At 52.7% G+C, this 12,495-nt stretch overlaps 1 protein-coding gene across 3 annotated transcripts in view; it reads right to left on the bottom strand.

Annotated features, from left to right (window-relative positions):
- The window catches only part of LOC121013783 (inositol-pentakisphosphate 2-kinase), a 128,946-nt gene that overhangs the window by 12,725 nt on the left and 103,726 nt on the right, over nt 1-12,495 (bottom strand). For 2 of the 3 annotated variants that reach the window (XM_040449593.1, XM_040449598.1), the window contains 3 exons: nt 6,530-6,809; nt 5,259-5,409; nt 4,581-4,683 (listed from right to left, as the gene is read on the bottom strand). In XM_040449593.1, the coding sequence (XP_040305527.1) occupies nt 4,581-4,683; nt 5,259-5,409; nt 6,530-6,809 (534 nt within the window). Of the gene's footprint in view, nt 1-4,580; nt 4,684-5,258; nt 5,410-6,529; nt 6,810-12,495 lie in introns of those variants that run through there. The other variant, XM_040449594.1, reaches the window with a different exon arrangement.

Below are 12,495 nucleotides of genomic sequence, written 5' to 3'. Positions count from 1 at the left end.
ATACTTAGCATCAATCCTTCTCAAACCCCTCCAAAAAGTAAGAAGCTGGAATTCTTCCCAACTGACTTGACAACACCAGTATTACCTGATAACCAAAACCAAAACAGACATCATAAGAAATGCAAATTGCAGACCAGTATCTCTTATAAACGTGGATACTATTATCCTCAACAATATAATAGCAAATTGAATCTAGCAACATATACGAACGATCATATGCCATGACCTCGTGTGATTTATCCCAGGAATGTGAGGTTGGTTTTAACATCCAAAAACAAATTAATGTAATATGCCTTATCTACAGAATTTTTTAAAAAAAGAAAGAAAAAGAAAAACAATGATAATCTGAATTGCTACAGAAAAGATCTTTGATAAACTCCAACATCCGTTCTTGACAAAAACACTCAACAAATTAGGAAAAGAAGGGACGTTCTTCAACCTGATAAAGGGTTATCTATGAAAAGCCCACAGCTAACATGTACATAATGATGAAAGACTGGGGGTGCCTGGGTGGCTCAGTCGGTTGAGTGTCCGACTTCGGCTGAGGTCATGATCTCACGGTCCGTGAGTTTGAGCCCCGCGTCGGGCTCTGGGCTGATGGCTCAGAGCCTGGAGCCTGTTTCCGATTCTGTGTCTCCCTCTCTCTCTGCCCCTCCCCTGTTCATGCTCTGTCTCTCTCTGTCTCAAAAATAAATAAACGTTAAAAAAAAAAAAAAGAAAGACTGAATGCTATCCCAACAAAACCAGGAACAAATCAGGGATGTCTCTTCTTGCAACATCTGTTTCACATTGTACTAAAAATTCTAGCTAGGGCAGCTATGCAAGGAAAAGACATTAAAGGCATCCAAATCGGAAAGGCGCCTGGGTGGCTCAGTCGTTAAGCATGTGACTTCCGCTCAGGTCGTGATCTCCCCCCATTCGTGAGTTCAAGCCCCATGTCAGGCTCTGTGCTGAGCGCTGGGAGCTTGGAACCTGCTTCAGATTCTGTGTCTCCCTCTCTCTCTCTGACCGTCCCCCATTCATTTTCTCTCTCTCTCTCTCTCTCCCCCCCCCTCCTTCCTTCCCTCGCTCTCTCTCTCTCTCAAAAATAAACATTAAAAAATTTTTTTTAAGTTAAGTGGGAATGTCAAATGGGAGAGCCAGTCTAGAAAACAGTCTGGCAGATCCCAATAGAATTAAATGTACGTTATCATTTGACCCACCAATTCCACTCCTATGTGTATAGCTGAGAAAAATAAAAACATGTCCGCACAACAATTTGTATACAAACATTTATAGCAGCATTATTCGTAATAGCCGAAAAGTGGAAACAACTCAATGTCCACCAGTAATAAATGCATAAAATGGAATGTGCCCGTAGAATGGAGTACTTTTCAGCTATAAAAGGCAGACAGTATTGATGGATGCTACAATGCAGATGAACCTGGGAAACATGCCAAGTGAAGGAAGCCAGTCACAGTCATAACGGACCAAGGATTGAAGGACTCCGTGTATACGCAGTGACTGCACTAGGCACATCCGCAGAGACAGAAAGTCTTGGTGGGTGCTTAGAGCTGGGGGAGGGAGGGGGCGGTGGAGAAGATTTCTTTCTGAGGTGATGAAAATGTTCTAAAATTGACTGGGGATAGGGGCACATGTAGTGGAAACCACGGAGTTACTTTAAACAGGTAAGTTGTAGGACGTGTAAGTTGTATCTCAGTAAACCCATGATCGAAGAAAAAAGGCAACAAAGGAAAGTTCTAAGTAAGATGTAAGAACGATGGGCAAAGACAGGAGTAAACAGTACTGTAAACTGCGACTTTAGAAAAGAACAAGAAGAACCCCAGACAAGCAGCTGCCTGAAAGGTGGGGGTGAGAAGTGGAGTGAACCCAGTTCCTCGTGTTCTGAGTGTGTGCGGTGGGGCAGGGTGGGTGGGTGAAGTCACTAACATTAGACCGGACAAGTAACCACTTCAAGGATAGGAACAGAATGTGCAACTTCCAAACCAATGGAGTGAAAAACGGAACATAAAAACTGACATGCAAAGTAAACAGAGGTCAGCGAGCCACGGGCCAGGGGCCAGACCCAGCTCACCACCTGTTTCGTACATGAAGTTTGACTGGAACACAGCGGCACTGGTTTGGGCTGATCTATGGCTACCTCTGAACTACATGGCACGTAGAGCACGTGTAAGAGGCCAGAGGCTCTGAGCCGTCTCAAGCATCTGTCCGGCCCTTTCCACAAGCGTGTTGACCCTCCTGTGGAATTCTACGCGATACATCAAGGGTCTCTTCGGGCTACAGTTTCCGGAGCCTCAAAATAAAGGGAATAGTCCCTCAGCTCATCAGAGGTCGGAGGCTCAGTGAGTTCTTGAAGGAATTTCGTCTGTAGCATCAGAATGACCTCCACTTGCTCCACCACTTGCCTCCACAGCCAGCCCTCTTCAGGTTCGCACCTACCAGAACCTAACTCCCTAAAACGAAAACAGGCAGACCCTTACATCCCAACAAAGAGACCTCAAGCGACGGTCTGCTAAATGCGTGCTGGCAACCGGTGCATGTAACGTGGGCAGTCTCCCAAACTGAGAGACACGGTCACAATTACACAGTCTACTCACTGCTTGAATCCTTTTCATTAGATTGTTCTGGAGGTAATTCTAGGTTGACGTGCTGGTGTAAGAAATAACGCAGAGACCCGAGCACCTTTCACCGAGCCTCCCTCAATGATGACATCTTGCAAACCTCACACAGGATGGCATCCAGCAAAGACAGGGACACTGGTACTCTCTGCAGTTTCATTCCAGTGTGTGCGCGTGTAGTGTGGCCACACGTGTTCACCCACCACCTCGGTAAGATACACGGCAGACCCGTCACAAGGATGCCTTGAGTTGACCTTTATAGCCACACCCACCTTCCTTCCACCTCCCCAAAGCACGGCCACCGCTCATCTTTGTCATTCCAAGAATGTCAGAGAGGGGCGTCTGGCTGGCTCGGTCGGTAGAGCCCGCAACTCTTGATCTCAGGGCTGTGGGTTCAAGTCCCATGTTGAGCATAGCGATTACTTGAAAATAAAACCTCTAAAAAAGAATGTCATAGAAACAATCCTAGTGTGTAACCTTCTGGGACCAGTTCCGTCACCCCGCATGGCACCCTGGTGATGTGGCCAGGTCACTGGTTGCTTAGCACTGCCAGCGTGTCACCTGCCGTAGGTCACCTGCTGGTGGACCCCTGGGTCGTGTCCAGTGCTCAGGGCTTGTGAGAAGCAGCATTCCCTTCTCTGCGACCCATGCCCCGGAGAGAGAGGCCAGGTGGCAGGGTTCACGCAGGTTTGGTTTGTGAGAAGCTTTCGTGCTTCCCCACACGGTTTCCTGCCCACCCCTGGCACGGTCAAGTGACCGGTTTCTCCGCGGCAACGCCCTGCACCGGCCCGGGGTGGCACTGGTGTCGGCCATTGTGGCAGTGAGGTGGTGACTGCCTGGGTCTCTCACCACAAAATCATGGCTGCGCACACACGTGTGCATATTTATCTGGTAAAAACTCTGAAAAATATAGAAACGTACAAAAAAGAAGTCTTTCGTACAGCTTCTTTGCAAAGAGAAGCGATGCGCCCCCAAGTTGCAGGCAACGTAGGGCGGACTGTCGCTTTATTCTGGTGCAGAGGCTCCACATTTGGCTGTCTCCCCACCCCGAGCACAGCTCTGCCCCGAGCACCTCAGGGAACTCCCCACCATGGCCCTGCACTCGGGAGGGGCCGCCTCCGTCGTCTTCCTCGACACCAGGAGCGCTGCAGGAGAGGGGCAGCCAGAGCCGCGTGGGGCCCCAAGCAGGTGAGCCAAGGCTCCCGGGCAGCTGCCCGCGTGTACCTGGAGGGGGTCATCTGCTCTACACCTCCCTCGTGTCCCTCACTCGCAACCAGCCGCGTTAGCATTTAGCAAAACCCGTGACAGCACAGTGAGGCCTATGGGTCCCTCTCAGAATAACATCTCTAAATGCAGACAATAAACAGCAGGATGACTCTATCAAACGCCAGAATACTGTTTAAAACAACGTAGGACACAGTCCCGCGCCACAAAAGCTCAGGTACCGCGAGGTATCCACGGCAACTACCGTGTGAAACAAGAAGGTCTGGTTTCTCTCGGTGGCAAAGTCGGGGGTCCTGATGACCCGACAGTGGTTGTTGCCACATTCATAATGGAGGAAATGCAGCATTTCAGTCAGAGGGCACTGAAAGTAAAGACACTTTCTCCTATGCAGGTTCAGTGAGCCTCAGAGTCCCTCGGGCAGGACCAGGCCTCCTCCTGGGGACGTCCTCCCAGGCTGCCCTTGGCCCGAGTTCTGGGGAGGGATGCCACCCACACACGGCCACAGGGCTGGGGCTGGGTGGCCTGGAGCCAACAGGAAGAACGGAAATCCTCCCTGAAAGCTGACGTGTCACCTTCCCCAGGCCACCTGGGGGAAACTCGGCCCCCTTTTTTTTTAATCCCAGTTTTTCTGCTTTAACCACCAGGGACAGGTAATGGAAAACCACATGTCTTAGGAAAGCCCCAAGCTAGTGTGAAGAACCTAAGGAGCACACAGCGTTTCCAGAAGGGTCCGCCCACCTTCGTCAGTGCAAAGGCCACTGTCCCGTCGTCCTCGGTGGAAAGATCAAGCAACTTCTGGTAAAACGCTTCATCGTAAGGCCCATCTATTTGCAATGTTTTTCTGAAGGAGAAAGCGCAAAAAACAGGATGGCAAAGCTGCCCGGAAACGGTTTCTGAAACTGCTAACGATCTAACAATCACACATCTGCCTTTAAAGAACCCCTAGAAGACCCACCTCTTCCTGACACTAAACATCATTCTGAAGCGTTAGTTTTAAACAGAACATGCAAGACCAGAACCAGGAAGCCCAGGCCGTCTCCTGCTGTGACAAATGGCATCCAGTCAGAGACGCTAGTGAGGGGTGGCGGCTGGGGAGACAGGGGGTCCAGATCCGGGAAATACCGCAGCCCAGCCACAAGCCTGTGGCACCGACCCGGGAGACCCCCCTGGAGGGAGGGCGGCCAGGTGGCAGGAGCGGCCGGGCGGCTGTGGAGCAGCACTGCCCCCTGCAGGCTCCGCCGACTCAGGACAGGACTGCCAGCCAGCCCTGCTCCTGCCACAGGAACCGAACCCCAGGCTGGGCGGGCAGCCCTCCCATTAGGATGACCCCTTTCCCCCAGCCCCGTCTTCCCCTCAGGAAAGCTCGGGGCCCACTCAGCCTAGGCAGCACAGGGGTGCCAAGGGCCTGGGCCTCACCTCTCCTCAGGAAACTCCTCCAGGTACCGCTCAACCCGTCGGTACAGAGGGTAGAGGCCCTCGATGTCCAGCAGGTCCAACATCTGCACCTGGAGGGTTTTGTACAGAAGACAGCCCTTCGGTAACCCCGAGCACTCCGGGGCGCTTTTTCCTACCAAGAACATCGGGAAAACAAGAGGTTTACCGTCAAGGATGGAACACAGCCTGGGGACAGGCCACACCCTGCCTCACAGAACGGCTGGGGCACGGGGCCGGGCACCACAGACCAGCAGGGGCCCCCTGTCTCCTGCTTCTCCCTGTCCAGGGCCTCCAACTCCACACCCCAGCCCAGGTCTCAGTGCAGAGACGGCCCTCAAGCTAGATGAGCCAAGCACAAAATTTAAAGCGACCACACCGTCATCACATCTGCTCAACCGTGTCTGCGGGGCCCCGAACCACAACCCAGGCTGATGGGCGGGTGGCCACACAGGATGGCGGTCAAAGCTGCCACTGATACCCGCAGCAGCGAGTGGTCATCGTGGTCGGTGTGGACGCGAGGTCCATCCCACAAGCGAGCGTTCTTGGGTCCCTGCCGTGCAGCAGGTGCTGTGAGGCCTGGGAAGTCGGGGTCCCGGCCCATCTCTCAGCCTTCTAAGGAGCAGCCGTGTCCCAGGAACAAACACCAGGATGGGTCTGAGTCCTTGCAGGGGGAGCTGCAGCCGTGTGCAGTACTGACACCCTGACCTCCCGGCTCCTGGCTGTGGCTCTCCCACACGCCGCAGGCCGGACGTATGGAGCCCACCAGCAGGCGGCAAAGGGACAAACGAGGATCCCATGAACATTCACAGCAAAAGCCCAAACCACCCACGGGGCGGCCTCAAAGCTGGGACACCCACTGAGTCACAGTTGGGCCCCCCGCCCCACCCGCAACGGCCTTGAGCTGTGGGACCCTGACCCTCTGAGCCCCAGTTCTCCACCAGCCACAGAAAACCTACCCTTCCAGGGTGGCAACCACGAGACGGGAGACTGTAGGAAAGCCCTTGACAAACCAGAGGACGCACAGACACAGGGGGCGATGTTTTCAGGGAAAACCCTACAGCCCAAACGTGTACCGCAACTTAAAAACCCAGATAAAAGATGAGACGGCGGGGAGGTCTCCCCACGGGGGCTGGGGGGCTTTGGGGGGCCCCGACGGGGCCCAGGCTGCTCCCACAAGTGCTCCGTGAGGCCAGGCGGGACCCTGGCAGGATGCACCACACGCTCTGCCCGCCCCTACACCCAGCGTGGCCTACCTTGGTGGCGCAGGCTCCTGCCGAAAGGGCTGGCTTCACAGACACGAGGGCCCTGCGGGCCTGGCCCCAGCCTCAGGGCGCCAGCCCGGCCCTTTTCAGAGTCACTCAGCAGCACCCGTGTGATAACACGCACCAGCTCCCGGATCACGGCACCCGTGCAGTGGGGCCCGCCAGCCAGGCCGTTGGACGGGAAGAAGAACGGCTTCAGGTGGTGTGCAAGCTCGCTCCAGTCGGCCACGGGACTGCGGGCGTCTTTGCAGCCATAAATCAGCTCACCATTCTTCAGGCGGAGAGAGAGACAGGACGGTGTCAACTCCACAGGCTGGGGCGAAATACCTCTGTCCCTGCCCACTGAGCAGGTAAAGGGACTTGACCCCTTACCTGTCTCTGTCTGGGTTTCCCAGACCCACCTTCACACACCATGTCACTGACCAAGAGTCAAACCCCATTAGAACACGAGAAAGAAAACGTTCTCAAAAAGTGAGGACCGGCCTGGCCTGAGACGCAAAGCCTCAGGAGAACGTGCACTACACGGGGCCTCAGGCAACCTCAGCCCTAGGCCCAAACTCCCAAAGACCCCAGCCCGTCGCTCCAGAAGCCACGTGATGCCCATGCTACTGGGGGACACACAGACTTCTCAGCCAGTGTGGATGTCAGTCCTGTCCTCTGCAGGGCAGGTGAGGCTGCCAGTGTCATTAGTGTGGAGAGTTTCATCTTCAAGGCCATCCAGCCTTTTAAAACCAAGTCTAGCAAAGAATCCCCCATGGCACCACAGTCCCAGGGCTGTGAGCAGGCACAGGCTGACCCTGTGACCCGTGAGCCACAGCTAACCCAGGGGAGTGACCGACTCCTTGCCCCTGGTTCCCACATAGGAGAGACGGGGCGGTCAGCAGCCTCCACACGGTCCCCAGTGGCCCCTTGATACACCCTGCAGCCCTCTCCCCACTGCAAAGGCGAAGTAGCCACACATCCCCTACAAGACTAAGGTGTAAAAGACGCTGTGGCTCCCCTCCCATGCCTCCCCTCAAACCACACAGCCACGCTGAGCAGCCCCTCGTGCCCCCGCGGCCAGAAACCAAGGTGCCATCCTAGAAGCACAGTCTTGGGCCCTGGCCAAGCCATCAGAGGACACAGCCCCCAGAGGGCCGAGCCATCAGAGGGGACACAGCCCCCAGAGGGCCGAGCCAGAGCCAGCTGTGCTGCTCGATTCCAGGTCCCAGAAACCATGAGAGACGGTATGTGACTGTTACACAGTGGAGAATACAAAGCAGGGTAGTCACAGCTCTGTCCTCAGGTGGCAGAGGAGAATCAGTCCAGCCCAGGAGGTGTGGACAGGGCATTCCTCCCTCATCAAGCTCGGGGGTTCAGTGGCGCACAGTGCCTCCACTGGGTGTCCTGTCACACACTCAAGCTCGGAGGTACGGACATCTGAGTAAGAGGCACACAGCTGAGGCCCCTGCTGGCCATGGGGCCAGGGGAACCCTCATGAGACGATGGACCCTGGACATGGGCCCTGCTGCAGGAAGAAGGCAGAGGGTACGCAGGAGTCCCTGGGGGGAGTGGACCACAATGAAGCGCTAAGCAAAACCAGGCCCTGGGGACTGCAGCCAAGAGGTGGGCCCAGGGCTCGGCCCACAGTCCAGGACAAGAGCCACCTCAGCCCCCGCAAAGCTGCCCTTCTCCAGGCCTGCGAGCAGCTGAGTGACTGCTGGACCGTGGAAAGCCTCTTCTCCCCAGCGTCTAAAATCTATACAAGGACAGCCACTCAGGACATCATGTGACCTTCCCTGGAGCGCCGCTGCCCTGGGCTCCACGACAAAGCTGCTTGTCCCCCACGTCTCACAAGCGTCCGGCGTGGGGGTGGATACAGCCACAGCCGTGGAGTCGGGCCAACGGGGAGGCGGCTCCCACAGCAGGCAATGGGGCACACCTGAACTTGAGAACCAAAGCCTGACTCACAAGCTGCGATGGCACTTGCAGTGATGGGCTCCACTGCTCCTGGTATTATCTTCAAAAGCCATTCTGGGGGCACCTCGGGGGCTCGGTTGGTTAAGCATCCAACTCTTGGTTTTAGCTCGACTCATGACCTCATCGTTCGTGGGATCAAGCCCCACATCGGGCTCTGTGCTGACAGCCTGGAGCCTGCTTGGGATTCTCTCTCTGTCTCTCTCTATCCATCCCCTGCTTGTGCTCTTTGTCTCAAAATAAATAAACGTTAAAAAAAAAAAAAAAAAGCCATTCTGTGTCCCTTCTCTTAATCTCACTCTTCTGGAACTATTATCGCAACCTCTGTGTTGTTTCCACTCTGATTTTAGCAAAAGCAAGCCCTCCAGGCCCCGCCCCACAGCAGGGGCCAAGCCACTCCCCTCGCTGCGGGCCCAGCAGGCAAGAACAGTCAGAAAAGGGCCCACCGGGAAAAATACTAGCCTCACTGAAGGTTCCAGATTGTTCCAAATCAATCAATCCGCAGATGAAGGAGAATTTATCTTTAGGCTTTAAATATGAAATTCCTTCAGTCTTTGTAAGAATTAAAAATAAGAACTGAGGAGGAGTTAAGATGGCAGAGGAGAAGCAGGGGGACCCTGGGCTTTCCTCGTCCCTCAAACACAACCATATTGAAGCCAGGTCACTTGGAAAACCCAGGAAAATCCATCTGCAGAATGGCAGAATGATCCCCACGGTTGGAGGCGACAGCTTAGCAGGTGTGAGGTGCGTGGACAGTCCCCTTCCTAGAGTACTGTTGGAACAGGGTATATATTGCCTCCCTAAGGGCAAAAGACCCTGCAGGCACCAGCCAAAGACCTTTTATCAGCAGGAGACAGAGGCACACCCAGAGGGAATATGAGCCTGATGCTTTTAGCAGTGCTACACCACAAATTCGGCACGTTGTGCAGGCGTGGGTCTTTCTTCGGGGACAAAGGGCCTTTCTTCAGACACAGCACACAGAGGCTCTACTCTGGAGGAGGGGCGAGGATCCACGTGGTGCCAAGTCCTCTAACACTTCGGGTTCTGAATCCCCGAAGCACACCAAAGAAGAACCACGGGAGAGCTGTGGCGCACAGGGAGCTGACTGCCCGATTCGCTACTCTGTGACGGCTGCCTGAACAGTGGGGAGTATGAGAATCCGTCTGGGGACGAGAGACTGGGGTGGCGCCACTTTCCCCTCAACTACATGGCAGGACTTCAGAGAGCCACGGAGAGGCCCCCAGTGGAGGCGGGACCTGCTCACAGCGGACACCGTCCCCTGTCCCCGTCAACTGCTTATCTACTGGGGCAAGACTCTGAGCCAGCACAGTGGGCCTCTCCTCCAGAAGATCGGCACAGCCAGCCCCCTGATGCACCAAGTGTACTGAAAATCGAGTGCTTTAAAAGGACACCAGCAGGGGCGCCTGGGTGGCTCAGTCGGTTGAGCGTCCGACTTGGGCTCAGGTCACGATCTCACAGTCTGTGGGTTCGAGCCCCGCGTCGGGCTCTGTGCTGACAGCTTAGAGCCTGGAGCCTGCTTCAAATTCTGTGTCTCCCTCTTTCTCTGCCCCTCCCCCGTTCATGCTCTGTCTCTCTCTCTCCTTCAAAAATAAATAAAAACATTAAAAAAAATTTTTTTAATTTAAATGATACCTGCAGTTTTTGGTTTTTGTTTTTCCTATTGGAATCAGCCTCATAGTTTCTGGGGTTTGTTTTTGTTTTTTTTATCATTTCCTTCTATTTATTTTGTGGATCAGTCTTTTTAATTCTTTTTCTTTCTTTTTTCTTTTTTAATGTTTGTTTATTTTTGAGAGAGAGAGAGACAGACAGAACACAAGCAGGGAGGGGCAGAGAGAAGGAGACACAGAATCCTGAAGTAGGCACCAGGCCTGTGAGCTGTCAGCACAGAACCTGATGTGGGGCTTGAACTCACAAACTGCAAGATCATGACCTGAGCTGAAGTTGGAGCTTAACCGACTGAGCCACCCAGATGTCCTTCCTTTCTTATTCTTTGGAATCAGCTTTATAGTTTTCTGTTTTTTTACTCCCTTTTGTTTTTTTGGGATCAGGGTTTTATTTTTTTCTCCTTTTTTCCTAGCTTACTTCAACAAACGAATCAAAGCACACCTAAAGGTCCAAACACTCCCCCACGGCAAGCAAGGGGGAGCTCCGCAGAGCACTGACCAGCGGGAAAGAGCAGCCAAAACACAAGAGCACAATGTACACAGCACACACCAGAAACCCCTCCTGAACTGCAAAGCCCTGGACAGTGTATGACCCCTTTAATATAGCGGTACTCTCAGGTGCAGGAAACATAGCAAGCACACACAAAAACACACAAAAACAGAAACTTAGCCAAATGAGAAGACGGAGGAATTCTCCCCTAAAGAAAGGTCAAGAAGAAATCACAACCAGGGACTTACTCAAAACGGATATAAGCAACATATCTGAACAAGAATTCAGAACAACAGTCATAAGACTATGAGCTGGGCTTGAAAGAAGCGAAGAAGACACCAGAGAAACTCTTGCTGCAGAAATCAAAGGCCTGAGACCTATTCAGGATGAAATTAAAAAATGCCATAACTGGGGCGCCTGGGTGGCGCAGTCGGTTAAGCGTCCGACTTCAGCCAGGTCACGATCTCACGGTCCGGGAGTTCGAGCCCCGCGTCGGGCTCTGGGCTGATGGCTCGGAGCCTGGAGCCTGTTTCCGACTCTGTGTCTCCCTCTCTCTCTGCCCCTCCCCCATTCATGCTCTGTCTCTCTCTGTCCCCAAAAAATAAATAAACGTTAAAAAAAAAAATAAAAAAAAAAAAATGCCATAACTGAGATGTAAAACAAACTAGATACATTGACAGTGAGGCTAGAAGAAGCAGGGGAGAGACCAGGTGAGATAGAAAATAAAAACAAAATCATGGAAAATGATGCAGGTGACAAAAGGAAATTACTAAATCACCAGGGGAGAATGAAAGAACTAAGTGATTCAATGAAGTGAAACAATATCCATATCACAGGAGTCCCACAAGAAGAGACAGGAAAAAGGCGCAGAAGGTTTATCTGAATAAATTATACCCGAGAACTTCCCTAATCTGGGGGTGGAAACAGGCATCCAAGTCCAAGAGGCACAGAGAACTCCCTTCAAAATCAACAGAAACGGTTCAACACCAAGACATATCATAGTGAAACTGGCAAAATACAAAGATAAAGAAAGAATTCTGAAAGCAGCTAGGGGCAAATGGGCCTTAACCTACAAGGGCAGACACATAAGGGTAGCAGCAGACCTGTCCACTGAGACTTGGCAGGGCAGAAGGGGCTGGCAGGAAATAGTCAATGTGCTGAATAGGAAAAATATGCAGCCAAGAACCCTTTATCCAGCAAGGCTGTCATTAGGAACAGAAGGAGAGATCAAGGCTTTCCCAGACAAACAAAAACTGAAGGAGTTCATGACCACTCCACCAGCCCTGCAGGAAATTTTAAGCGGAACTCTCTCAGTGGAGAAAAAGAAAGGAAAAAAAAAAAAAAAAAGACCAAAGCAGCAAAGGCTACAAACGACCAGAGACTATCACCAGAAACACCAAATCTACAGATAACACGATGGCACTAAATTCGTATTATGCAGGGCCCAAATGTCCATCAACTGATGAATGGATATATACATACGTACACACAGTGGAATACTATTTGGTGACCAAAAACAATGAAATCTTGCCATTTCCAATGAGGCAGATGGACCTAGAAAGTGTTACGTTAAGCAAAGTAAGTCAGGCAGAAAATGACAAATATCGGGGCGCCTGGGTGGCGCAGTCGGTTAAGCGTCCGACTTCAACCAGGTCACGATCTCACGGTCCGTGAGTTTGAGCCCCGCGTCGGGCTCTGGGCTGATGGCTCAGAGCCTGGAGCCTGTTTCCGATTCTGTGTCTCCCTCTCTCTCTCTGCCCCTCGCCCGTTCATGCTCTGTCTCTCTCTGTCCCAAAAATAAAATAAACGTTGAAAAAAAAAAAATT

This window comes from Herpailurus yagouaroundi, unplaced genomic scaffold (genome assembly GCF_014898765.1).
Source record: "Herpailurus yagouaroundi ecotype Mexico unplaced genomic scaffold, PumYag 199, whole genome shotgun sequence".
Taxonomy (NCBI): Eukaryota; Metazoa; Chordata; class Mammalia; order Carnivora; family Felidae; genus Herpailurus; species Herpailurus yagouaroundi.
The sequence above is the reverse complement of the archived record's forward strand: the minus strand, read 5'-3'. Positions and strand labels throughout refer to the sequence as shown.